This window comes from Convolutriloba macropyga, chromosome 6 (genome assembly GCF_964194025.1).
Source record: "Convolutriloba macropyga chromosome 6, txConMacr16.3, whole genome shotgun sequence".
NCBI lineage: Eukaryota > Metazoa > Xenacoelomorpha > Acoela > Convolutidae > Convolutriloba > Convolutriloba macropyga.
In genome coordinates this window covers 62,464,417-62,491,710 of record NC_134473.1, presented here as the reverse complement: position 1 = coordinate 62,491,710, position 27,294 = coordinate 62,464,417, and the positions used below count along the sequence as shown (strand labels likewise).

The window sequence follows — 27,294 nt, the reverse complement described above, 5'->3', positions numbered from 1 at the left end:
AACACCAATTTTCGAGATTTTTGCAAACTTGCCCCTTTTTTGTAGGTTTTTGATTTCTTTTCACAGTATGACTATAATGGGCATCATTTGACATACAAATGTTGTTACCTGCAAAAATTTCAAACGAAGATTTTCATTGTTTTTAGTGATCAGCTTAATATTTAATTGATTGGGGGGACATCGTTTTCGTGCAAAATTTTTGTTATTGCCTGTATTTGTCGTTCTTTTTGTAGTTGTATGACTTTTCCTGGATAATGAAGGGCCTCAATCGCTCTCTATTGAGATATAAAAGATCCTCTCAATGATTTCATTTGATGCGTAATGTTTCTAATCAGTTCGAATTTAGTTCATTTTTTTTTTAAAAAAAAAAGCAATGTTTTAATAAACTTTTGACGCTTTTGCTCATTTCTAGGCGACTTGTTGCCAAGTCGCATTGAGGAAAAATCCCATCTTTGTTCCAAAAATTACCGGTTAATCTTCTTAGTATGATGCCATTTTGATTTGGTTATTAGTGGTTTTCAAAAAATGGACAAGGAGTTTTGGTCGTAATTAATATTTGTAACTATTTGATTTGTATTGCCGTCTTTTCTGGTAGTCATATTACGGTAGCCACAGGTCTCATAGGCCCTCTAGAGTAGATTGTTTTATTCTTTTAGTAGTTTGTTGAACGATTTGTTGATATGTTAATTTTTTTTTTATCTCTTCCTCATTTGGTAGACAATTAGAAGAAAAATGTAGACGAGCGGGGTGTGAACTTAATGTGCGAGCGCACATTACCGAGCCTCCTTGTTCATTTTTAGTTAACAATTCTGTTTTATAATATCATCAGTTTACATAATTTGAATTTACAAAAAGAAATTGAATAAAAGTTTTTATGTAGCTATGTTTGAATCATCATTATCAAATGCTAAAATAAATTATTTGAAAATCAACTTTTTATATTACTAACTAAAAGCACCTGCACGAAATACCATTCAGACTTTCATCCATTAAATAATTCAATTAGGACTTTAGAATTATTTATATGTGTGTATCATTTCTTCTATTTTTTTAGTAAGTTTTGAGCTTTGGGGATAAGTAGGATAAATCTACTTCAATTTTCAAACTTTATTCTTTTTTATTATTTAAGATATGTAGCCGGAAGAACTAGTTGATTAAATATGAAGTTTTAGCTTTAGTTTTTTTTTCAATTTTCTTATCCTCGTAGCTAGTCAAAAAGAGCTTCTGTTGGTCTACTATTTATTCCACTTGTATTGAGCAATTGTTTGGTTAAATAATATAAATTTCTCATTTTAACAAACAGCCTACTGATCATTACAAGTATCTATGAATAAAAAATGCTGCACAAATTTTATTTCAAAGGAATTTGAACAGCAGATGCCAACTTTCATTAATTTCTTCAGACGCTTAAAACTAGTACTGTGAAAAAATTGTTCCTTATGGCCTTCAGCTCATTTCTCATTTGAGGTAAAATGAGAGAGGATTACTAAATTAGGGCCCTGTTCTACTTTGCCCCAACCCCCCCCCCCTCCGGCGTACCAAGTATTGAGAAACCGCTTGCTATTCTATTGTGTGTTACTGAGTAAAAAAGTAAAAAAAATAAACACGTGTGCGTGAGGGTCACAAAAGCGTAAACGTTTCCGTCCCCTAATCTGGTGGGTGGAGTGAGGGAGGGGGTTATGATACGGTTGGGCAAAACAGAACAACGCAACGGCCAAAGTGTTTTATATGTTCACTGCATTTACCTTATAGAGTTTTCATCACTTATACTCGAATTTTTACTCACTTATTAATATTAAATTAAATTAGAACCTAATATGATTACACTATATTTACCTTATTGAGTTTGAGCATGAGTTGGTTGTCTGAATTGTTATCGTCTGCCAATGAGGAAGAGAGAGTATAGTGACGATTTGGTTCTTCTTTCATCTTCTGCTGTACTAACTCTGCTGTCTTTATCAGGGCTGCGTCTGCAAAGTCTAAACAATTCACATATACTCACAATTCAACAGAGAGCTGTGTGTATACCCAGGTTGAGGTTATCATTTGTCCTCGTTTATGACAGAGACCATTAATGAACGACCTAGTCGAGCTTACGCGCCTATCTCTTAAGATGTTGTATGGATCTTACAAAAACGCTTGTCTTGCAAGATCTCGTAAGAATCTTGAAAGACTCTTGTAAGATTATATTTGGTACAAGTCTTGCAAGATTCTTACAAGATAGGCGTGTAAGCTCGACTAGGGCGCGTTCACATACACGTACTATAGTACCTGGTGGGATAAAGTATAACAACAAAAACGGAGATAATAATAATGCAATTTCTTACAAATCGACCTAAAAGAACCTTGTAATTGACCAAAATTGGCTACTGAAATATGGTGCTCGAAAAAAACAGTTCTTTGAAAAAACTGATTTCATTCTTTGTTCTTTGAATTAAAATTATGCAGTGGTTGGGCTCCGAACCTTTATATGACGCGAAAGGTTGCTCGAGACGTGTCAACGCTAAAAAATGCCAAAAAATTAAGAACTGCGGTGAATGCGATGAAGAGAAATTAACCGCTCAAATAGCAATTCTCGTAATATCTTACCGCTAAAGAACTCAAATTTTACAGCTTTCACCTCTGAAAGGCACTGGCGAGCTGGGGAGAAAATATCCAGTGGCATTGTTGCTTACCGATTTAAAACGACCCCAGAACTTAAGCCGGCCCATCCCATTCGGAGTCACTATTTTATTCAGTATCAAAGTACATTTCATTTTGCTTATATGGCTATAAATGAGCAATTTCTGCCGTTTTTTGAATCTGACAAAAATTTTGCCTCATAATGGTGCCATAAAAGTCAAGTTATGATGATAGGATCAGAAACTGTTATAAATGCTTAGCTGAAATATAATTCTCCTGTTTCTCTCGAGAATTTTCAATATTTCAGGACTTCTCAAATATTTTGGCAAGAGCAGCATAATATATGTCTAGGCTAAAATACAATTTAAACTGATTAAAAGTACAGATTAGGCTAAGATCCAAAATTTTTAGAATTGCGGTGAATGCGGTGAAACCGGTGAAAAATAATTCAACGCCGATGCCGCAATTTTTATCAAATTTTAAAAACTTCAATTTTAAAAGCTCGTTTAATATGAAAGTGAAAAATCAAGGAAATCAGCTTTCGAATAGATTTTTTTAGTTCTGGAACTGCAGATTCTCGAACTTCTCTTTTTTGGTTTAGAGGATGCTAATTATTTATCATTTTATAAGTCCGTCAATTTTGGAACTTGCATATATATTTATTTTTATGGAAAACATCCCATTATTTTTGTCTAATCAAAATTCACATGCTCCAAGTTTGGGAAAATATTCTGATAAGATTTTACACTAGTCCACCGCTGACGATTATCATTCAAGATCTTGCAAGTTTTCTGCCTACGACGGCAATCTCGCAGGATCATGGTAAATACAAATGTTTTGCAAGACACTCCAAGAGGACGTTTATCTTATAAGATAAGTGCAAGAGTCTCATTAGATAACCGTTTTGTTCAGGAGAACAATATCAGACCAGCTATAAACCGCGCTTTAATTGACACCATGAAAAGACAAAAATAAACAAAAGAGAAAAATAAACTATTTCCGTCAGACAATAAGTATCTTCACAATTACTTTTGCATATACAATCACATTTTTGATTGTATGACTGAATTTTGGGCAATGGCCCGTTTTCAAATCTCTCATTCAGTTTATCTTAATTCAAAAGATTCAAAATGAAAAAAAGAGGAAGAACAGTTTGTCTAGGCACTATTAAACCTGCAAAGAAACCTAATTCCGCTTCAGGAACACCTTTTAGCCGTTGTATTAAAACGCATATAACTGACTATGTCATTAAAACCTAAAATATAATTATCCATGAATTTAAGACAGAAGCTCTTGTTTTCGGCGGCAGACATGTTTTCAGTCTTTTCGATTATTCCATAGTCACAACCAAGAAGCATACTTAGGACCGGCCTTATCCTAACTATTATTGAAAAACTATGAAATTTATTTTTACTTAGAGTTATCTTGTTTTTAATTAACTGCTTGCTTTTGTAAGGCAGTTTTGCATTGAGAAATCCCTTGAAATAGCTGAAGCATTAGATTGTCCTCTTACCGTTTTTTACTGTTTCGTTCAGTACTTTATTGGCATGTAACTCTGATACTAAATAAGTCCTATTGGTTACCTCTTCATCGTAAGTGCTTTCAAACTTTTTTCGATGGAAAATTACAAATAGCCGAATGATGCGTTTGACAATTTTGTCTATTTCGCTAAATGTTGTTATTGTTTTTTCCATTATAAAAAGACTCCTTATTGTAGTAATGCTTGTATGTATGTTCTAAGTGCTTTTATCATCTAATTTTCATTCAAAAGATTTTTCAGTCGTTAAAAGATAGAGCAATTCGACAAAAATTTTGTCAACGCATGCTTTCAGTGGTCTGTTCATTGTATATCGTGGTACCCAGATATTTGAAAAATTGTTTTTTATCAATTTTCGTACTTTTTATTTATATTCTTGACGCAGCGCAGTTGCTTTTTTCCGTTTTCAGTGTGATTTTGTTTTTTTTAATGAGTCAATCATAAACATTATCTAAGTTTTTGTAGATGCAGAACAGTTTTTCCAACAGTGTCCTCGGCATACAAAATTACAGTCATTTTTCTACTCATTCAATTTCCCCACGCTCAAGTCACATATATATATATATATATATATATATATATATATATATATATATATATATAATATATATATATATATAATAAACAACAGAGGTCCAAGAATTGAACACTGTGGCCTGCCTAGTTCTATAGGCTTAAGTTTGGAATTTTTATCTCCAATTAATGTATACTGCAATTGTTTGGATACACATCATTTTAAAATGTTGTTTTTTAAGCCGCGAGCACTTTGCAAAAAGATGTTGAGATCGACAAAATCAAGCGATTCCTTTATGTCTAGAAAGCTGCACTTGGTTTTGTCACTGTTGCTGGGGAGATTTGATCTTTTTTCTTCTATTAAAATTGCAATGGCATCAATCGCGTTGTTCCCGTGCCTGAAACCATATTGCGAACCTGGGAGAATCTCAAAAGCGTTTAGATAATTTTGAATACGATCAAAGATAATCCACTCAAGCACTTTATTTTCATTTTGAAGAACGCTATAAGTTTTCCAATTTTCAAATATTCTGTTCATTGTCCAGTTTTTATACTTCAGTTAAACATTAGTTGTGAAAGAGCTGTTAAACAGTCAGAAACTTTTTTTCAATGAAAAAGTAGCGCAAATTATAGCAATCAAGGCTTGATTTGCTTTTACAGTTGTTGATAGTGTATTTTACTTCTTTCTCAGGTACTGATTTTTTTTCAATTATTGAGTTTTTATAAAGTCTTTTTTAATATATTTACTTTCTTGTAAATTCGATTTTTAAGTAGGTTCTCATTTAAAAAAGTTTGTTTTCTAGACCAGATGAGTGATTTAAACTTTTTACAAATTTTTTCAAAGTTCTCATTGATTTCTGGACATCCAGTTGTATCTGCCAGTTTCCTCAGACTACGTTTTTTGTCACTAATTCTCTATCTTCCTTGTCATTCCAGTTTTGATTCCCTTTTTCTTGTACGATATTATTCAAGGAAAGTGTTATTTACTGCGTCAGTGATCAATTCGCGTAATTTTTTGAAGATTTTGTTGATCGGTAAGATTTTCTTGTTGAGCTCACACTGATATGTTAGATCCTTTTTACTCATTCCGTTAATATACTACTATCTTGGTTTTGCCAACTGCAACGTTTCAGAGCTCTGAGACACTTGTGTGGACTGCCATCGAGGTCAAAAGATTTTTTAACTGTGTGATGATCTGTTAAACATGTTGATTTAACTTTGGTGTCTATGAAAACGTTAAAAAATTTGCGTGCACGAACGTACTTCTACCATTTGATATCCTGAAACCAATTCTGGCTAAAAGATTTTTTTAAACATTCACCACTTTTGCTACTCATTAAAAACCTATTAATAAAATCATCACAAAGTTTTTGGTTTTTTCTTGATAAACAGTTAGGCTGTCGAGATATCTTTTGACCAAAGGAAATTGGCTTTATTGGTGCAATATAGCGTCAAGTAAATACATTTATACCAAATTTCTTCATTTAAATTTCCAATGGCAAGTGTTAGTGTTTGAACCAAATTCGTTTATGGTTATTAACAATCCGACAAATTATGTTGTTTTTCAAGCAGAATGAAACACTATCATCTCCTTTTTACGATTGTTTGATATAATGGTTTGATAACCATCCACAAAAACTCTTACTGCTGTAGTTAGGATTGAACCATGTTTCAGTCAGACAAACCGCTTCCAGTTCCAGAGACGAGCAATTAATGTAAACTTCAAACTATTCTAAAGTCTTCGAAATTGATCGAATGTCTTGAAAGACAAAATAGATCTGTCTTGCATGACAGAATCTTTTATATATCATTGTTGACGTAGAAATACTGTTCGTTATCATTTCCCTGCCTTTACAGTCTGCTTCTTTATTTTTTCTTGCAGAAAACTATCAGTTATTCTGCTATGTTGGTGCGTAATTGTTTCTCGATTTGTTGATTGCAGAAATCACCAGCGACAAATCAATATATGCTGCTTCTTCGCTCTCCTCCTCATCGGTCTGATTAGTTGCGTAAATTATAACCGACAGGCAACACCCTGTAGAAGTCACAGGCAGAGTGCCGAAACGGTTTTTTAAAGTTTTAGATGATTTTGAGGTCTCCTTTTTAATGTGTATAAGCCGACATTTTAAAAACTTGAAAAAGCAAAAAACTTGTGAAATTGAATTGGAAAAAATAGAAAAAGGACAATCAGCACGTTACGAACTAAGCTTTTGCGTGAAGGTCCTACCCTCGGTTTTGAGTTGTTCGCATATTGCGTACATGAAAGAATCCAAAACAAAAATATTTAAGTTACGTTTTAGCTTGCAACTGCAGCTACTGAGTTTGTAAGAAGTCATTCAAAAGTCATGTGAGAAATTTTTGGAAGATATTCCGAAATGCCTCTTACGTTTTACAGCATTGACTGTGTTCAAGTCTTCTGTATCGTTGTTTTGACAAGTTTTGCCGTTTTCAACTAAAAGCACTGAAACTGCACAATTGTGTATTGCAGTAATCATGCTTTGTTTTTTGCTTCGCTTTTGACCTGATCTTCACACTCTGGAAAGTGCTGATTGAGATAGATGAATTTGTTGTTTATCCTGTTTTCTTGTTTTCTGAGTTGTTTTCTTTTCTCATAGACATTTTGTTTGTCTGCAAATTACGATGTTTGTCTGCAGTAATTTCGACCCCAAAGAAATTCTTAAAATTATTAAAGATTCGTGGGTTATATTAGAAACTTGTCGAAAATTGAAGAGCGGATTTACGATCAGCAATGAATGTTTTCACGTGTATCTCACCTGCGCTCTTAGTCGATCATTAATATTATTTTGCTTTGCCCTTAGTTTCCTAATTTCTTTTTCCTGCAATATAATTTTTGCTTTCAAGAGCTCGATTTCATTTTTCAATGCACTTACTTCTTTGTCTTGATGGTACTCACGGCAACCTCTGAAGCTAGGGGTGTTGACGTAGATGATATAGCATGCATCTCCATTGCCGGGCAAAAAAATAATAAAATAAACAGCAAATTGATGAAAAGCTAACACTCAAATAGGAATATTGTGCGTTAAGACTGTAACAGCAAAGAAAAAACATTCTTTTCATGCAAACCTTTAAAAATTTAACAGGTTTGAACTGTCATTTCAGAACAGGTTTGAACAGTCATGTCCATTACATTCCCCCACAAACTATAGGAATTAACTAATGTTCGTGTTCAAGCCTGTTTAGGAATTAACTAATCTCGTTTGTAGTTTGTCTATGGTTACTTTGCAAGAAACATGCATAGTTTAAACAGTTATCTTACAACAAGACGGCAATCTTGTAAGATTCTTGCAAGAAACACTTTTGTCTTGCTACAATCTTGCCAAAAAGCAGTTATCTTGGACCATATTGCAGGTAACCGTTGGTTTTTGGCTGGGATGTTTGACCGAAATTTAGAATAGAACTCAGTATTGCCCAACATGTCAAAAATAGGCAAAATGGATATATTCATACGTTGATTTCGAACCAGCATATCTCATCCAACTTTACTAGATAAATCCCGGGCCGTTAAGTGTTTCACTTTTTAAAAAAGCTCTTTAATATATTTTATAGCTCAAACTGGAAGTATTACTGAAACTGGTCTCATGTATAGCGTTCTTCTCCTTTTTCTGCTCTGTGTTTGTCTCTGTTTTTGATTCCAGAGGTATTGAGTTCCCATCTTTTGGCTTCTCTTTTTTGCTGTCTGTATCAGAAGTGTTCTGTTGTCCGTGTTCTGATGTTGACTGGCTGTTCTCGGTGTCCTTCTGGCTCTGTTTAGACTCCAAACTTTCCAGTCCCTTGAGAGATGTGAAGGTCACTTTGGATAGGAACCCAAGTACTATCATCCGAAGTAGCTGAAAAATTCCCAATTTATTCATTAGTGTACCCCAAATTATTCATTAGTGTGCCACAAGTTATTCATTAGTGTGCCTAAATTGGCCACCAGGCTCAATTCAGTATGCGCAGATTTTTTTGCGCACTTCTTACATAATTTTAGCGCTTTTCAAAGCTTTTCAGAGCACAATAATAATAATAATAAATTAATTGTGGTTTCTGATTTATCACAGCGGAACAGCATTAGGCCACAGCGAGCGGCCTGTTCTCAGCTGCCCCTTTTCTTATTATTCCCCACATTTCTGACTTTATGTTTTCATGAGCATCTTTGATCTTATTTGGTGAATTCTGCCATTTTTTTCTGTCTGAAACTTTAACATGGCACCTTTATTGCAGCCAACATTGATCAGGCTATGGTCAACCTGAAGCTATGGTTAAGTAAGATTTTTCAGCTGAATTTTTAAAGCCGAAAAATTGCCGTATTTGTAATTTAATTTTCCAAAAAGCACTCTGGGTTTTTGCTTTTGTGAGTATTGCCTGCGTACCTTAGAGGGTGCTTTTGGCTTTTCGGACGAGTAGTGCATGAGAAGAATCATGACACTCTGCACAACAGATGCACCTACGATGCAGATACCCCCGAAGAAGAACTCGCCCATCAGGGGGAAGTTGGCACTGGAGCGGGGAATGTAGGCGTCTATGAGGCAGAGGTTGAGGACTAGAGCGAGTAGGATTGTGATTGAGAAAGATATCTTCTCTCCACAGCCATTGGGAAGGTTGAAGGATATGAAAGCCATAAGACAGATCAAGACTGTTGGATAGACCTAAACAAGATTTATTCAGACATGAATCATTTGGTTATCAGTCTCTTTTATCACTTTATGGTAAAAGAACACTTAAAACACGTTATGGTAAAATTAGTTTAAAAAGCTCATCTTAAGTTACCCTAACGTTTAATGTAGGTCTTGTTCTTCTCAACTTAGCTTAACATATGTGTGTGTATGCGAAGACTGTCAAGTATACATAATGATATGACCGTAGTTCTGAATCGGTTATGAAATGAGATGTGTAAAAAGATTATCCCAATGCTGAAATTGTCTTGGTATTAGGTTTGATGATAATCGGCCCAACAAAAACACCCTTGGAACTTTTTGGGACAGTAGTCTATACTGACCATAGTGTACTCGAAGTACTTGGACTGTCTGTGGAAGGAGTACTGGAATTTGAGAGTGGGTACCTCATACCCCCCATATCCCACCACACTCCTCTTCCTCTCAACATGGATCAGATTCCACTCGGGGTGTCTGAACTTGGAAATCTCCTCTGCAGCTTCTCCAGAGTACTACAAAGATAAGATGAAACAGAAAGCTAAAGTGTAAAGAAATTCGGATCAAGATTTCCCCATCATCGGGCTAATTATTTGCAACCCCAATGCGCATGTGCTATTATGGAACTGATACCCCCAAAACCTGGGTGTGTTAAGGGGGGGGGGGCATTTACCCTATCTTAAAACTTAAATCCACATAACAGAATATCTTGCAAGAGGGGCCCGTACCTAACTTTCAGCATCACTCCCCTTTTTGACCAGGGCAATTAAGCAACATTTTGAAATCGGAATCCTCGTTTGAGTCTGTCCAATTCAGAGACAAATTTTAGATAGCACAGTCTTCAGTACTGTTTCAGAACAATTTCAGAGTAAAATCAACTTTCAACACTGATTCACAAAATAATTCAGTGTCTGTTAACGCCAAGTGTGACATGAACAGAGTCTGAATCAGTAGTGATTTTCTTCTGAGACATCTCTGATTGGGTACATGATTACAAAACTGAGAGTTTGGTACGGGGGATGCGTAATTGGATGTTTTCTTTTTGTAATGGCATCTCTTCTCCCACCAACAAATTTGAGAATGAAAATGACAATGAACAGAAAATATGATACGAAATTATGAGACAGATCTGTGCATTGTATCAAATAATATCCCCTTTTTTCACCGACACTTTTGTCACTCATGTCATTTAATCTCGATTATTCAACATTCTATTATTTAACCCGATTTTAAGCTCTTTATATAATGTGTTTGAATGGGTACTAATACTCAAAATTATAGATTCGTAGGGTTTGGGAAAAGATTTTAGGGTGGAATTTTTGCAAGGCGAAATGACATAGGGGTGGAAAGATAAGATGCTGGAAGAGAGGGGGTTAAGAGAATCAGGGTGAAAAGAAGTATAACTGTATAAAATGACGACAGGTGCTCCAATTTCATGATGAGTGTGTTATTGTGCGGAACCAACAGCGACAAAAATTCAAATAGATCAGTAAAACAATTAGAAATTGTGATTTTGCTCAAGGGATGATTATGAGCCATGAAGCGATAGTTGTTTTTTGCCCGAACATTGATCTATCAAAAAATGCGCCAGAATTTATAAAACAGTTATCTTGTAATAGACTCTAGTATATTACCTACGGCTATCTTGCAGGATAGTGCAGGAATCTTGCAAAAACTTTTGTAAGATTGCGCGCCATCTTGCAAGATCATGCAAAAATCTTGCAAGACAGATGTCGGATATGCAAGCATCTTGCAAAATAAGCGTCGATTTGTAAAATTTTTACAAGTTAGGCGTCCAGAATTAGAGTCTTGAGTTGAGCGTGAGCCTTTTTTGCTTCTTCGACAACTAGACAACGGTGCTTTACTGAGGTCGCTTACCTCAAGACATCACATAATAATTTGCAGTGCGCGTTGAAGCTCTTAAATTTCAGTATAAGAATTACTCTGTATCTTAACTAGAGTGCAAAAGATTATCTTGTAATATTTTTAATTTCAAGATTAATAATCGGTTAGCAATGATATAATTCCAACTGTAATAATTTATATTGAAATATTAAAATCTAATAGTCGTGCACACGTTACAATTCTTAGAACGAGAGGAACTTTTCCGGGTGTCTCTGGGAATCTGTCAAAAGTGTGACTTCGAAAAACTGCAAGTTCCCAACAGTCGTCTCTATTATTATCATATAGTTCAATTAAAGACAACACAGTGCTACTGTTTGCCAAACTTGACAAGTATTACAAATGTCTACCAGTGCCAATTGTTAGTACATTCTCATTACGAGACAGCGCCCCTCACTTCCATTTGGCAAACAGTAGCAATATAGTCATCAGTAAGTCGGCGGTGCCTAACATAGCCATAGCTTTCAGAAACGAGCTGTTCAGATTTTATGTTTTTCTGACTGATTTCCATGGTAACAATTTACGTCAATGTTAACGTCAAACGTCGCGAGGCACATTTTTATATGCTTGTCAGTTAAAACGAAACTTGCCATTGTGTTTAACAAATGGTTTTGAGTCCACTTTTATCACTTTGATAATTGGATTTGGCTTAGCTTAATTGAGAGATTAATTTTTGTTAATCAATGCGTTGGGTCACTATCTTTAAATTTTTGGCATTTTTTTGTTTGCGACTGCTTTTTCAGTTTTTCGTATCTCCTGTGTCTGGAACTGTTTTGTCTGGGACTGTTTTGCCCGGATACGGCTTTTTTTATTTGCCTGAACCGCCTGATCGAAATCAAATTTGGGCTGGGTTAGATGGTCTTCTCCTTCCAAACTCAAGAAACCCCACTTCCGCGTGTGCCGAAGATTTTTTCAAAAGTATGTATGTCAAGCTAACTATAACCAGCCTCCAAAAGTTGTAAAAGAATTTGAAACGCGCATTTCTTATGTAGTTTTGTTATAAGCACCCAAGTGCGTAATATTAACACAAAAAATTAAGCGGTGACTTTAGGTAAGGACAGTTTAGCTAAGAAAAACTTCCTGTTTTCACAACGCTTATCTTGCATAATTCAAACGCATTAGCCTTCCGTTTTTGCCTTTTTTTGACTATTTTTAGCGCTGTGGCTTCAGCCCGGGCCGGGAGAGCAGTTGACTTCACGCACATTGGATCTCATCCTAAAGCCAAACCCACATTGCGAACAGAAATGACCCTAATTTTGCATGTAAAAATAAAAGAATAGTCGTATGTGATACAGTTTGTTCTCACAACCGAAAGCGTATGATCGGTTTCAGTTCACAATCTTTTGATAAAGCTCATGTTGAAGATATGTCATTTCATCAGTTACAGTTGTTGACACATTTTATTTGTCTATAGCGCCATTTATAAATGAATGCATCAATTAATTCTTACCCGCTGTAATTCAACCAATTATGGTACAAACATCGTTGAAAAATTTGTATTCAAGCAACCCCGATTGAAGTTGTTATCGCTTTTCCTTCTGCCATTCGTGAAATAGCAGCTATGCGGGGGATGGGGTGTTAGGCGAAAGCTCGATTAGGCAAAGCCATTTTTTGTGGCCACTGGGCGACAATTTTAAACTAAGTTTTTGGAAATTAGGAGAAAACCAATTAAGGTATTTAATGAAGGTACGTCACGATCCAATTGACGCTGCTAAGTGCTGAAGTGTCCCTAACTATCGTCTCATTATGAAAATGGGTCGATAAAATTAATGTAAAATGTACCATTTGCAATCTTTTACATCATTATTAAACCCCTCACCGGTAATATCCGAAAAGAGGATATCGTTAGAAATCACAGCGAGAAGATTAAAGAATTCATTTTTTTTAAAAATATGTATGATTTATTCTCAATAGTTTAGCGCTATGTGGCGCGGATAACTTCGAGAAAAAGGTTGGCGTAGCTGTGAAAAAATTTAACTGATATGCTGCAAATTTACAAATTTCAAAACCATTTTTCTATGTTTTTGTAGCCTATTATCATGTTAAGTGCACTTGAGTATTTTATCGGGTCAAGCAAAATTTTAAGTACCGTCTTTAATTGTTTTAATATGTTTCCGCCTAATTTCCACAAAAACTTAATTCATAATTTTTGCCTAATGGCTACCAAAATTAGCGTTGCCTAATCGATCTTTCACCTGTTAACCTAAGCCCCGTGAACAAGCTTAACGCCAATCTCAATTTCTTGTTCGGCAAAACTTGACAGGTTTAAACTCTGAAAATCTGAAACAGTTACAAATTAATGGTCTTTTGACAAATGTTAACAAATTAAACCAAAGAAAATGATTTGTGGAGAGATGTGAACGAATCGCCTTAGTCAGTTTTATAAATGCTGAACCAAATTCCGCAGAGTTGTTCACTGTTTTTAAATGTCTCGAAAATAAGAAGGTTGAAATTTATTTGATAGTTCAATATTAACCAAAATGAAGTCAATTCAATATTGACTTATCAATGTATCACAATTTAACAATTAACAATCTTTAAGTGATCCAGGGTTGTAAAAAATATGCTCTAGTAAACCCTTTTTTGCAGTTAGTTAACTGGTGAAGATTTTTCTCGAAATCTAGGTTTTTGAGTTCTCTTCAAAAGTAAGCAGACATTTTGAATGCTTAAAACAAACTCACTTTTTTTGTTCAGTTCCAATTTTCGAAATCTCAGCAAACATAACACTATATCATATAACGATTTTTCAAAAATTACAACAACCAAGCTAAAATTAACCCATTATTAATTTACTACTATAAAATCATTAACTTGATTTAAAAAAAACTCTAAAGACGACAATGACTTTTTGGGTTAAATCGAATAAACGCATTCTACAGGCATACTAAGTTATTATTATTCTCTATCCGAGCGAACATTAACCATGATCAAAAACCAATTATTAATTTATTACTATTTAAAAAATCATTAACTGGATTAAAAAGACTCTAAAGATGATCATGATTTTTTGGGTTAAATTTTTTCGAATAAACGCATTTTCGCATTTTACGAGCGTACTAGTTATTATTATTCTCTATGCACTGTCAAATTTATTGTTTCTTCATATTCATATCATTGCAATCAACAGTCTATGTACAGCAATGCGAGGATCAATTCAGTGTTTTTTTCTCTTTTTAAGTGGTGAACTAAATGTGAAAAAAATTAAAATTGCAATTTTGTTTAAAATCCTCGGTCGGGGTCATAATAGATTTAACTCACATCTTCCATGAATTCGAGGTTGATCTGGGATCCGAGCATCCTCCAGCTGCTCAGGTCCAAGTCACAAGTCTGGATGTCGTAGGGGAAGTACTTCACATCCATGTCACACCTGGTTGTCTTCAGAAGGGGGATCTGCCACAGCACTTTCCCCATCCAGTTGACCCTAATTCAAGGAGATCAAGAGCAGGTCTTAATCATTTACATTTAAATAGTCTGCAAGGATTGCAACGAAATTAGACTTGTATTTCTTTTCCCTCTATTTATCCTTTTTTCATGTATTTCATAATTTTCTAAAACCATTTTCTATCTTTTTGGTGTCTTTCCAACTATAGCCCCCACACGAAATTATAAGACCCTCATTATATTGTTTAACACGATTGGGAGGAGGGTGCAATAATTAGATCTGGATCTGGGGTCTTTCCTTTTCGTAATAATTTGGGGTCTTTCCCAATATAGCCCCCCCCCCCCCAAATTAATTAAAAACCCCATTATGGTATGTTTGCGGTAACTGGGGGCTATATTTTACTGACCTGACAGGGAGAATTGTGACCTCCTTGAGGTGTTCGAAGTTGTCAACTGAGTTAATGAACATGACATCAGGAATCCAGACATCGTTAGGATTCAGTTTGACAGCCCTCCCCCCATAGTGCTCGTAGTTCCACATCAGTCCCTCGTCTACCCATTGTTGCAGGAGAGAGATCATGAATTGCACCTACGACAAAAACATCAAAGAAATATTTCATTTTTCGACATGAACACCATTTTTGTTTTCATTATAAGGTATGAATAAATTGATTTTCGTCATCGCACTGATAATAGTTTGCATAACATTATAAGACATGAAGCCACTATAACAACTAAGCCACATAATGATGAAAAAATAATTACGGAAGATCATACCCAGGTTGAGGTCCAGACCCAATATGACCTCTGATCAGAATTTTCAGACCGAAATGACCTCTGATCAGACTTTCCAAACCAAAATGACTTCTGATAAGACCGAATCCGGACCTTTGTCCAGACTATAGTGCGCTATGATCAGACTCAAATTGAGGCCATTCTTCAGACTAAAAAAAGACTATGATCAGACCTTTCCGGATTAATCCTCAGCCCTGCTGAGAAAGGAGGAGGGGAAACACACTCATAAAAAACTGGAAAAATCTTAAAAGTCAGTTTTGATGTTTTTGTGTGATTTTCGCTCGTCTGAGCAGCAATTTCTTGAGCTATGGGTTCCCAGCTCTCATAGGTCGCTCTGTTGCAGTTGTGGGTTCCGTCTCAGTAGATGCTGTCGTTGGAAGCAGTAGTTGTAGTCTTATTCAGTGGGTGGCATGTCGCAGTCTGGATTGTCTTGCTTGTTGGGCTCTGGAGGCACTCTTAGGAGTTTTGGTTGCATCTTAACGAAACTGCTGAGGAGATCTTGGAAGTGGTATTCTTGTCTATCTTTGCAGTGCTGGTGGAACTTGTCAAGGTCGTAGTTAGAGTTACGGGTGAACTTGGCTGTGACCACGGCATCAGCTACTATTCGGGTGGCTACTGTTAGGATTCCTTCGAGGCCTCTCATTGTGAGGGTTCGGTTCAGAGCTATTTCGTCCCTGTAACTGATGCAGCCCTTGTAGCTGGCAGCGTGGTCTCCTTGGCAATTGGCACACTTGGGTTTATCTCTGAGGACTGTGCAGTCAGCTAGCTTTTGATTACCTTGATATCTGGAACATATCTCTTCTTGCGTAATCGCGCTAGCCTTGTGACCAAAGCCTTGGTACTAACAGCACTGGATCACCAGATCACGTCCGGAAAGAAGAGGAGAAGAGGGCCTGGCTTGTCTTGACTCTTCACATTGTTATTGGGTGAGCCCGATCATCGGGTCGTGGATGATCAGGAGCGTTTTTATGGTTTCGCACCTCGTAAGGGCTCTCGCTAGCTGGGTTGGTGCTTTGGTGGCTCGGCTTTGGATGCACACAGGGCTCATTTTCACTGGGTAGGTCTTGTTGATTGCTGCTTTGACCTCGTCTAGGTTCTTATCCAGCCCTGCTACACAAAGCTATAGTCCTTAGCATACTTGGCGCTATGAGTGGAAGGCAAAACTCCGGGCACGCGCTTTGGATAGTTGAGAGGGCCTTCTTGAAAAGGGCGTCGCTTGGCTTGGGCCTCTTTGCAGCTGGAGTTGTAATTGCTTCTCGTTGCATCTTGCTGTAGTTGTAGTTGGGTTGTAGTAATCTTAAAAGTCGGTTTTTGAAATTGACCTGAGATTATTCTGACACTACATCATCTATTTTGTCACTACTGCGCTCGAAACGGCCTGTGATCAGACTCAAATATGCTGAAAACGGCCTCTGATCAGACTCAAGTGCGCTCGAAACGGCCTCTGATAAGACTCAACTGCCTCGAAACGGCCTCTGATCAGACTCAAGTGCCTCGAAACGGCCTCTAATCAGACTTTTCTGATCGAATTGACCTCAGATTAGACCGGTCCCAGACCATGGTTCAGACTATAAAGACTATGATCAGACCTTTCAGACCAAATTGAACTCTGATCATACCGCGCCCAGACCATGGTCCAGATTATAAAGACTATGATCAGACCTTTCAGACCGAAGTGAGCTCCGATCACACTGCGCCCAGACCATCGTCCAGACTATAAAGAATATGATTAGACCTTTTAGGCCGAAGTGAACGCTGATTACACCGAGCCCAGACCATGGTACAGACTATTATTCGCTCGACCTGCTGTCCAGACCTTGTAATTTTGGTAGGTGAACACACGGATGTGCGTCCGAGTAGGTATGGTTATAGCTCAGTTTGGGTCTGGACATCAACCTAGGAACGTACCATAAATCAGGTCAGGAAACAGTTCCATTCCCTTTTTACACGAAAAATGATCCAAGTCAAAACTTGCTCCTTTTTTGGAAGCGTAAATTAAAAATTTGATAAGAGTTAACCAGTTGCAACTGGTTAAATAAATTTACGCTCGGTGATAATTGTTTTTACAGTAATTACAAATGTAATCATCGATTTCGATTTTGTCGTTTTGTATGAATAAAGTTGATGACCTCGAAGTGCTGCTATTGGTTGCACATACATCGTATTCGCAGATTCTAGATATATGCTTGAGGCTAGCGTTAAAAAATTTAGCTGAATTAGAGCTGCCACTACATTTTACATTTGGCCGTTCTCTGATCGTCCACTCCAAATTTTACTGACCTGAGATGAGTGTATGTCAACATTGACTAGCTGCTTGATTCTGATGTCAAAGTAGACATCAACAGTTCTCGACTGGTTCAAGCGCGGTCTCACCACCTTCGTGTAATTCGCCAGCAAATGTGTCACCAGTTTCTGCACCCTCGCTTCCGGCGACAAAGTAGTCGCTATCCCTAGTCATCCGAAAGCATCCGTCGCAAATATTTTGTTATTATTAACTTTCATCATATCTTGATGTAAAACTATTGTTACAACAATTACGTCATTGGCTTGATGTAATGGGAGTTGAATTGATATTGAGTGATTCTATGAACTGATTTAATTATGAATGACAAACGTAATTTTTGTTCCCAAGTTACTTTTGTAAATGGAATACATACATACATACATAAAAGGCAGACTTACTAGCCATAAAATATGATGATTGGTTAAAAACGGAGAAATTAGTAATCTTACAACGGTCATAAAAAATCGGCTAAACCCTAAAAAATTTTCGGCGGGTATTTGGATTTTTCAAAAAGCTTAGGTAAAATTTCACAAAAAGAAAAAGTTTTTTTTTAAAAGTTTATAAATGTTTGGCAATGAAAAAAAAATTCGCAGAATTCTACTAATATATAGCACTCAATTTTAACCATGAGCTAACAGATATTTTTTTTCTGCATTTCCGCAGTTTGCAAACACAATGACTCAGTGTTAAAATGAACGTTCAGGCGTTTTTTTACCCACAACTAAATTTTCAATCATTTGCAAATTTATTACTGAATGACTCTTTAATTAATTGTACGTACCATCATCTGAGCTCTCTTCTGATTGGCTATCAGAACCGGGTATCGATGGCATAGGGTCCGATCGAATATGTCTCCCTTTTTTGCAATTGCACAGCAAACTGTAATTAATAATAACCAATAAGGATATAGAAGTTAGTAATTTTATAGAGATATACATATTGTTTGGGGAGGAACTTAATACTGCTTTAAGGTTAAATCGTTTAGTATTTGAGAGTATTTCTCTCAGGTATTAACTACTTTGGTAGTAAATCAAATTTTGAAACTTTTACGGTCAAAAGAACCGCTCAATTGTACACTATTGCAGTGGAAGAAATTTTCTTTTGAATGAAATCTCGCATTTGTTTGACCGCTTTTGTTTACAGCTAATCTGGGCTGCTGTTTAAGTAGTTTGTTCCTCAAAACTTAAATAAGGAAAATTCCCAGGTTTGAGCTAAGAATTCTCTTTCTCATTTGCCCGCACACCTGTTGGTAATTTCCAGGCGCAGATCAAAACCCAGGGATTGTTCAAACATAATTGGGGAATATTCGTGTGAACTAGAACCGGTATATGGGTCTGGACTGTTCGAAACATGCAAGGCTACTACAACCAACCCAAATAAATGCATATATGTGAAATATAACTAATATGATATATGAGTGCAAGGTACAGTTTATAAAGTTTGAAGTAGTCTAGTGTCGAACTAGAGAGCTTTATGTTTGTAATGTGTGTTTGAAATGTGATTGAAGTTAAAGTGTATTTGCTTTCATGTTTTCATTGTAACGTCTCCCATAAACGGGGGGAGGGGTTTTATATCTATGTATGAATGTATGTGTCAGTGCGGGGGTGGGGGTGGAGCTGGGGATTGTGGGTCAAATGTGGACTTGTAGGTTGCGGTGGCAATTACAAAAGAGAACTTAAAAGGTGTATCAAACAGATGGGGGGGGGGGGGTATTTAATCAATGACCACATGAGTGATTGTAAACTATTGAACTAATTTTCGCCGCAAAACTTCTGACCAATCTGCATAGCTGTGTGATCAATATAACTTCATTTGTAGTTTGCTCAGACTATTTATCAAAACCAAGATTGTTGACAAACATTGACACATATGCGCATACGCGCCTGAAGCTTCTAACGTAAAACTGTTTGGACACTGTTAATAGATTTTCAACTGACCAATGTGGTAGACTTTTATTCTAGGGTTCATGCTTCAGAACTACTCCATTTCAAGCGCAAAAGATCTTCGCCACATATATTTGCTTTAAGTTCGACAACGCGTCAAAAGTCCTTCTTTTTTCATTGGAATTAAAACGTCGTTCAAAACTAAAAAAAAACAACAAATAAACTATTGACAAAACTTTAAATCTTGTTCCTGTTTGAAGAAAGAAATGACGGCAGATTTCTCACTCATTGTAATCATTTGCGTAAAATATTGTATGAAACATTGGCATGTGGGGCTTTGTTCGACCCAACAGTGTTCCCAACTTTTCAAAAAAAAATCTTACCTTTAAGGCGAGAAAATCTGTAGACATAATAAATTGTTTTTTCTTCGCACAAAGTGTACGAACAATCTCCCGTTAGTTTTCGAAGCCATCAAAGAATAATAGGCCTCTTCTCAACTTCTTTAATAAAATATTTTCATAAGAGACTTCTTCACAATATCATCAAACCAAGGAAATATGTTTTGTGTGTTTTTTTTTTAAAAAAAGCAGCATACTTCCCGATGGCCGTGCTAATACTGTAAATCGAAGCTTCAGGATCAAAATTTACATGCAACTCTAGACGCATAAGTTCATCAGTCAGGAAAAAAAACATTTTCTTAAAATTTGCTGTTTTAACCTTCCAGTCCAAAAAAAAGATTTTGCTTTTTTGACAATTTTATTTTTAATTTCATTCAAATAAAGGGGTTTTATAGTTACTGCATTGCGATACAAAATCGTTCAAGAGGTACAATAAAAACTTCATTTGGGTAGGAATTGCACAAAACGTTGTCAAGAACTGTAATTTCTACCTCTCTCTCTCTCTCACACACACATACACATACACACACACACACACACACACACACACACACACACACACCCGTTGGATATTTACTAATTTATGAAACACAGTGACTACTAGAAATATCATCATAAAGAGCACTTGTGTAGTCTTGTTTCAAAAAATATATTATTTTTACATATCGTAACCGATACAGTTTGTGATTGATACTGTGAAATTCATCTAGGGGAACGCACAAGGGAAGTCGATTTTGGGGTTCGATGTTAAACTCAAAAGACACACTACACAAATTTGCTTCCACTTTTTGCTGTACAATTCATCAGCAAAATTTATGTTTGTTTTGAGAACGATAACGTCAGATTATACTGATTCATGATAAGAGATACCGAGGCATTTTTGCTTGCTCTTGTTAAACTTAGGGTGCTGTTTTGCATTATAGTCCCCCAGAATAGTGCTCAGAAAACATGTAGCCCCCCCCCCCCAAATGAAGGCAAACAGGGGCCGATAGTTGGTGGTTCTATGAAGTGAAAGACCATAGACATAAATAGGTAGTTTTTTAAATAGAAAACGTTATCATTAACCAAAACAGTTGACCAAGGACCAATTTTCAGTGAAACAAAACATAGTAGAACATTGGGTTAGATATGAGGAACTCCTCAACTCGTCAAAAATCTTTTTGAATGACATGATATTTAATTTGAAAAGAGGAATCAGCGGAAACATGAGCCATAGTTTAACATAATTTGGAAGAGAAGTAGAGGTCCAACAACGAAAAAATTATAGGGCTGAAAAAATTTTCCATCAAAATTCATGCATTTTGCAGTTCAAATAAAATAATATGCAGTCTTCCGACCATTCATATTAGACGAATCGTTTTTTTTCCTTTTAATTCAGGCACATTTCTGTTTATTTTTTCTAGGCACTCATTAATTTAGCACAACGAGTGGGTGACATTCTTATTCAAATAATTTTCACGTTTGCGATCTTTCATCTTCGTTTTGAGATATATAACCTCAGTATAAAAATTTGATTGATGGTGAGTGAGGTTTTATCAAGGAGAGGTTTTATACCATCTCCGGCAGACACCCATGGAAAACATTTATGTTTCCTCCAATGAGTGATACCACAAAATTCTCAACTAGTTAGACAACTGTTTTGGTTTTGAGCTTGAGTTTGTGTTAATTCTACTAGGCAAGATAGCTTCCTATGATTAGCTCTTCAGTTTTGGATCTTTACAGTGCCACTGTAGATAGAGGGAAATTTCTGATGTATCCATAACCTGTCGAGAATCGACATGAAATGGCTCAAGTTTTCACTCATGGCCACATAATCAGGTAATCCATTCTAGACCCTCACAACATTTTTCTAATAATCAACTTCATGGTTTTTTCTAATATTCAACTTCAATATGGTGGTTTCAATTTGCACTACCTTTTCACCAGCGTTCAACGTTGTGACGGTCATGTGGATGCTTTTCTTTGTGTTGATGTTCAGTGGACAATCTCACTCAAAATCTCACAAGAAGTCAAAATTCTTTAAAAGTCTAGATCTTTCTAAGGTTTAGTCCGCAAATGGTCCGATAAAGTTTGGCATCCGATGCACTTTGGCGTCCGATACAGTTTGATAAGATTCTTAGCTCTGCTTCTTCAAACCATGGATGCGGATGTTTTTTGATGTCTGTCATATTGTTCAATAGCATTTGCATCAACTGGTCTCTGAGCACGTGGTGTGTTTCAAGTTTAGACAGCTGAGCTGCACTGCAGGAAATTTCAGAAAAGTGGTTGGCTCGAACTCGTTTGGGGATCTAGATCCTCAAGCACACCTGATATTGCCCCCTTGCTGTCTAAGCCACTACACTCCACCAAATCGTAAAATTTTTTGCTTATCCAAATCAGTTTGAGTAGTTGATTTACTTAGTCTAATTGTTGCAAAAATTTGGTTTATAGTTGTAGAATTTACCGTTTTAAATCATGTGCCTATAGATTAGGTGAGCAAGAGGGCTGAATCTAATTATTTTTATTCGCTTGGGTACGAAGTCCGACGCACCTCTAGTTAAATGGGTGAAGATATTATTTTTTCCGGGCTGAACGGGAATTATCTCTGGCGACAGTTTTCTAGGAGCAATTTTCGAAGCATAGCCAATTGATCTGAAGCGAACTCTGTCACCGACATTTTTTGCAACCCCAGGGTTGAGCCTAAACCTCTAATCCGCTTTGCCACGCAAGTAAATAGAAACAAATCCTAAAGATGATACGTCTATGAGAGAAGAATCAAATAGTATTGTGGCATGATATTATCAGCAGCACAATTAGTGAGAAAAGTAGCAACATTCGGGAACCTTAAAAGGTTACCCTTTGCTGATTTATTGCAAACATTACTCGGACTTGAAGTTCGGTAATCTGCCGTTACATATTCTTGGTGTCTTAGTCCACCCAACATCCTTTTGGGCATGAGAACATTCAACACACTTGTTATCGACACAAAAAAAACAACTCGTATTACAGAGGAAAAGAAAACCATCCTTGCACCCAATGACCTCTGATCAGACTTTCCAGACAAAAATGACATCTGATCAGAATTTTGAGACCAAAGTGACCTCTGATCAGACTTTACAGACCGGAATGACCTCTTATCAGACTTTCCAGACAGAATGACCTCTGATTGGAATTTTCAGACAGAAATAATAAAAAAATGTGTTTCTGCATAATCGCAGCAGAGCAGCATTAGGCTACAGTATATAAACAGTAGCTTGTTCTCAGTTGTCCATTTTCAATTGTTCCTTCATTGAATGGGCCCAGAGCAACCAGGAAGAACAGAGACAGCTTTGAGACAGACACGTACGAAGCTTAGCAGATTAAAATGGCAAAATTGACACCAGTAAAAAAATTATTTTAGAAGACGGAAGAGGAACAAAGAGTGGAAAAGCAGATAAGAATTAGGAAAGAATAGTATAATCAAAGACCAAGCAGTAGAAAAAAATATTAGGAAAATGAGATGAATCAAAAAGCGGTCAAAAGATTGCCAACCGTATACTCTACGATATAAATTCGGCGACCTAAAAGCTGCGTCAGATTGGAGAACAAACCGGAGACAAAAAAAGCTATCGCAACAAGAAAAGACCCCTGCGGGTCAAAAATGAAGTGATTAAAGTTTTGAACTTTATCATGAGGGACTACAGCAAACTTAGAAAAGCAGAATTTTACTTGAAGAATCAGATTCAGAAGAAACCTGTAGGTCTGATTTACAACCTAGAGCGTTCAACCAACGAACTGGATACGTTCGGAAAAGTCAATGTCAAATCAAAGAACAGCGTTTTAGACTGAAATCTTTTCTGGCACAAAAATTCAAAATTTTAATTTAGAAGCAATAAACAAGAACCCGACGTAAAATGGACGGGGTTGCTAGGATACTTTAGTATTGGTATTAAGTTTGTAGAACAAGATATTCCCCCAAGCTTCGCAAAAATGCGACACTTTCACCTCCAGCTGGCCCCTTCTTCTCTGAATTTCAGCTCAGGTTACCAAAGTTTCAAATCCTCCATTGAAAAGGACGCGGAACTGAACCAAGTTTTTAATTACATTGGAAATTCAAAAGAAAAGGTTGTAGTAGTAGCAATTTCATTTCTTCATAAACAGATGGGAAAATTTAGTAATGCATAACAGAAAGAACAGAGCAAAGAAGCTAAATTTATTGGAGAGGCACGAGATTCTTACCTCAAAAAATGTAGATGAACGGACAAGAGCGAGAGTCATAAGCAATTACCTCTCCTTGATTTGATGTTCACGGACCTAACGCTCATCTCCGGTAATTTTGAATATTGTTTGGTTCTAATCAACCATCGGCTGAAAAAGACGCCGGGGCCAATTGAAGTAGGCTGTCCTGTGAACTACAGGAAAAGTTTCTTGAAAAGTTATAACCATGAAATGCAACGTCATATTGCTAGAGAAATCAAACCATCAAAGTCAGCAGGAGCTCACGAGTGCTGGTTGACTGTGAAAATAGTAGGTGCAAGTTTGAGGAGGTGCAAAAAATCCTGGACTGCACGGAATGCTGAATCTTTAGAAATAATAAAGGCAAAAAAAGACCCGGAGAACAGTCACCATTGAGAGCAGTGGAGACAATTACCGTGATTATGTTAAAACAAGAAACAAATTGCGCGTGGAAATTCAGCAACGTTGTCAACTGATCTAAAACAACAATGCCGATTGTGCGAACTAGAAGCCAAAATTTTTTGGAGTTACATAACCAGAGATCAAAAAACACGGCAGGCAACCTCTTGCCTGGAAAAACACAATGGGCAAATGACCACAACAGACAAACAGAAAGTAGATTCAATTTCTGATTTTTTCCCTCAATATTTGCCAGCAAACAGCTGCGATTTTGAAATATAAAAGTTTAGAGCAAATGTTGCATAACCAACGAAATTGCATTCATCGAAACCAAAGTACTGGAGCAGGAACACTTGGAAAAAATTGATACCTCAAAATCATGTCAACCTAAGAGTATTGTTTGAAACAAGAACAATGCCATCTCTGTTTGTACAAGAAATCTTCATTTCGTCGTGGGATACAGGAGATCTATCGATAGACGGAAAAAAAACTAACTTTAGTCCTATTATAAGGAAGCAGCCAAAAGGACCCTAATAATTACAGACCAGTGAGCTTAACGGCCATGTGTCAAATCATGGAGATAATCATCCGGCGGCACATAATGGATTATCTAAAATATCTTAAAATCATTGCAATTTGGGTTTGTGGGGAAGATCAATGACGTTGCTGTTAACCAAAACCATGGCCAAAAGGACCGAAGCACTTGACAATAGATACGAAGTAGACATTATATGTCTCGAAGGTAAGCAAGCTTTTGAAATTGTGCCACTCAGTCGCCTACTGGGAGTAATAAAACAGTACGGAATAGAAGACAAGACATTGAGCTGGATAAAAAGTTTTCTCAAAATATGGAGCAAAGTTTGGCATTAAATTGGACCTACTAGAGCTGGCAAACCGTCCTATGTGGTTTTCCCCAAGGGTCATTTTTTGTGCCTGTACTTTTTATCTTGTACAAATTCAATGCCAGAGTGCAGGAAGTCACCTACATATCTTTCTACAGATGATGCTAATTTATGCTCACCAATCACTGGAGAAGGCGATCGAAGATTACTCCAGAAGATCTTAAAAATGTTTCACCGGAGTCCACTTATATTTTACTACGTTATAACTCGCAAAATCACGATATACTGACCTAATCGACAACAAGCAGTCAACCGGAACTGATCTGCAAACTGGACAGGGATAAAGAACTAGCTGGAGTGGAATCAGGGAAAGACCTCGGAGTGAGCATAGACTGAAGACTAACGTTCAATCCACGTTCTAACATGACAAGTCAAGACAACTAATTCCATCCTTGCGTTGATCAAAAAACGCTTCGAAATGATGAGAATGCAGAACATCCTTCAATAGCATTTGCATCAACTGGTCTCTGAGCACGTGGTGTGTTTCAGGTTAAGACAGTTGAGCTGCACTGCAGAAAATTTCAGAAAAGTGGTTGGCAGGAACTCGTTTGGGGATCTAGATCCTCAATCACACCTGATACCGACCCCTGCTGTCTAAGCCACTACACTCCGACAAAATCTAAAATTATTCGCTTTTCCAAAGCCGTTTAAGTAGTCGATTCGCTTATTGCAAAATAAAATTTTATTGCTGAATCTAATTACTTTTCTTCGCTCGGGTACAAAGTCCCACGCACCTTTAGTTAAACTGAGGAATATTTTATTATTTCTGGGCTGAGTGGTGATCATCTTGGGTGCCAGTTTTCTAGCAGCGGCTTTCGAAGCATCACCTATTGATCCGAAGCAAACCTGTCGCCGACAAAATTTGCAATTCCAAGGTTGAGCCTAAATTCCTATTTTTTTACCCAAGCAAGAAGAAAGAAACAATTCTTAAGGATTGGAAGCGTACACAAGAGGATTCAAAAAGTAATGTGGCACAATAATATCAACAACTGATGAACACTGTAGCAACTTTCAGGAACCTACAGAGGTAACCAGTTGATGATTTATTGCTAAGATTGTTCAAATTTGAAGTCTGATTATCTGCGACAATGTATTCCCGGGGTCTTAGTTCACACAACATCTTTTTGAACCTGAGAACACTCAACAAAATTTTTGTTGACACAAAAAAATAACTCGCATCACAGAGCAGAAAAACCTCATACCAACAATAGCCAGTTTCAAAATGTTTGAATTTTGTTTTGAGTTTTACTTAACAAAAAAAACAACCTAGAAACATTAGTGGTAAGGAAACGTCCAACAAATCAAAAGAGACGCTCTCAAAGATGCTGTCAATGCGAAATAGCCAAAGGAACCAGGAAACGGCCAACGAGCAAGAAGAGAAAATAACTGAAGGTAACTCTACTTTAACTGTTGGTAGTACGGCGCTTTGGAAGCTTTTCAAACTTTACTTAACCATTTTTTCACTATGGAATCTCCCAGGTACATTTTCGTCCCTGTGAGGTCTAGGTGGAGCACTTACCAACAATAATGGCTCCAGGTTGGAGGTACATAAACTCAATCAATGAGCATAAGCCAAACGGATTGACACATGTGAACAAGGCCGTAAGATCTACAAAAACCCAAACGATATAAAAATGGAGTTTGACCATGCCAAAGTATTTCCGCTGCAAGTACCTATACATGATCCCAACGGTATACGATTACATGATAGGACCTGTGGCTTGTGTGTTACAGAATCCAAGAACATAATATATGAAAAAAAACTGCAAAAATTCGAGAAAGCCCATGAAGTCATTGATCTTGACTTAAGAATTTACTGAGTAAAGACACTA

The 27,294-nt window shown here is 36.7% G+C and overlaps 2 protein-coding genes across 6 annotated transcripts in view; one reads left to right on the top strand and one right to left on the bottom strand.

The window, feature by feature from the left end:
* Positions 1–19,147, bottom strand: part of LOC142341118 (acetylcholine receptor subunit alpha-like) — a 40,997-nt gene extending 21,850 nt beyond the window's left edge. For 2 of the 3 annotated variants that reach the window (XM_075392005.1, XM_075392007.1), the window contains exons 1-8: positions 18,468–19,147; positions 17,683–17,852; positions 15,015–15,196; positions 14,485–14,647; positions 9,672–9,839; positions 9,046–9,321; positions 8,247–8,520; positions 1,837–1,979 (exon numbers count right to left, since the gene is read on the bottom strand). In XM_075392005.1, the coding sequence (XP_075248120.1) occupies positions 1,837–1,979; positions 8,247–8,520; positions 9,046–9,321; positions 9,672–9,839; positions 14,485–14,647; positions 15,015–15,196; positions 17,683–17,852; positions 18,468–18,624 (1,533 nt within the window). In that variant the 5' untranslated portion in view covers positions 18,625–19,147. The remainder of the gene's footprint in view (positions 1–1,836; positions 1,980–8,246; positions 8,521–9,045; positions 9,322–9,671; positions 9,840–14,484; positions 14,648–15,014; positions 15,197–17,682; positions 17,853–18,467) is intronic. The other variant, XM_075392006.1, reaches the window with a different exon arrangement.
* Positions 1–27,294, top strand: part of LOC142341835 (RUS family member 1-like) — a 176,175-nt gene that overhangs the window by 117,496 nt on the left and 31,385 nt on the right. The window lies entirely within an intron of this gene.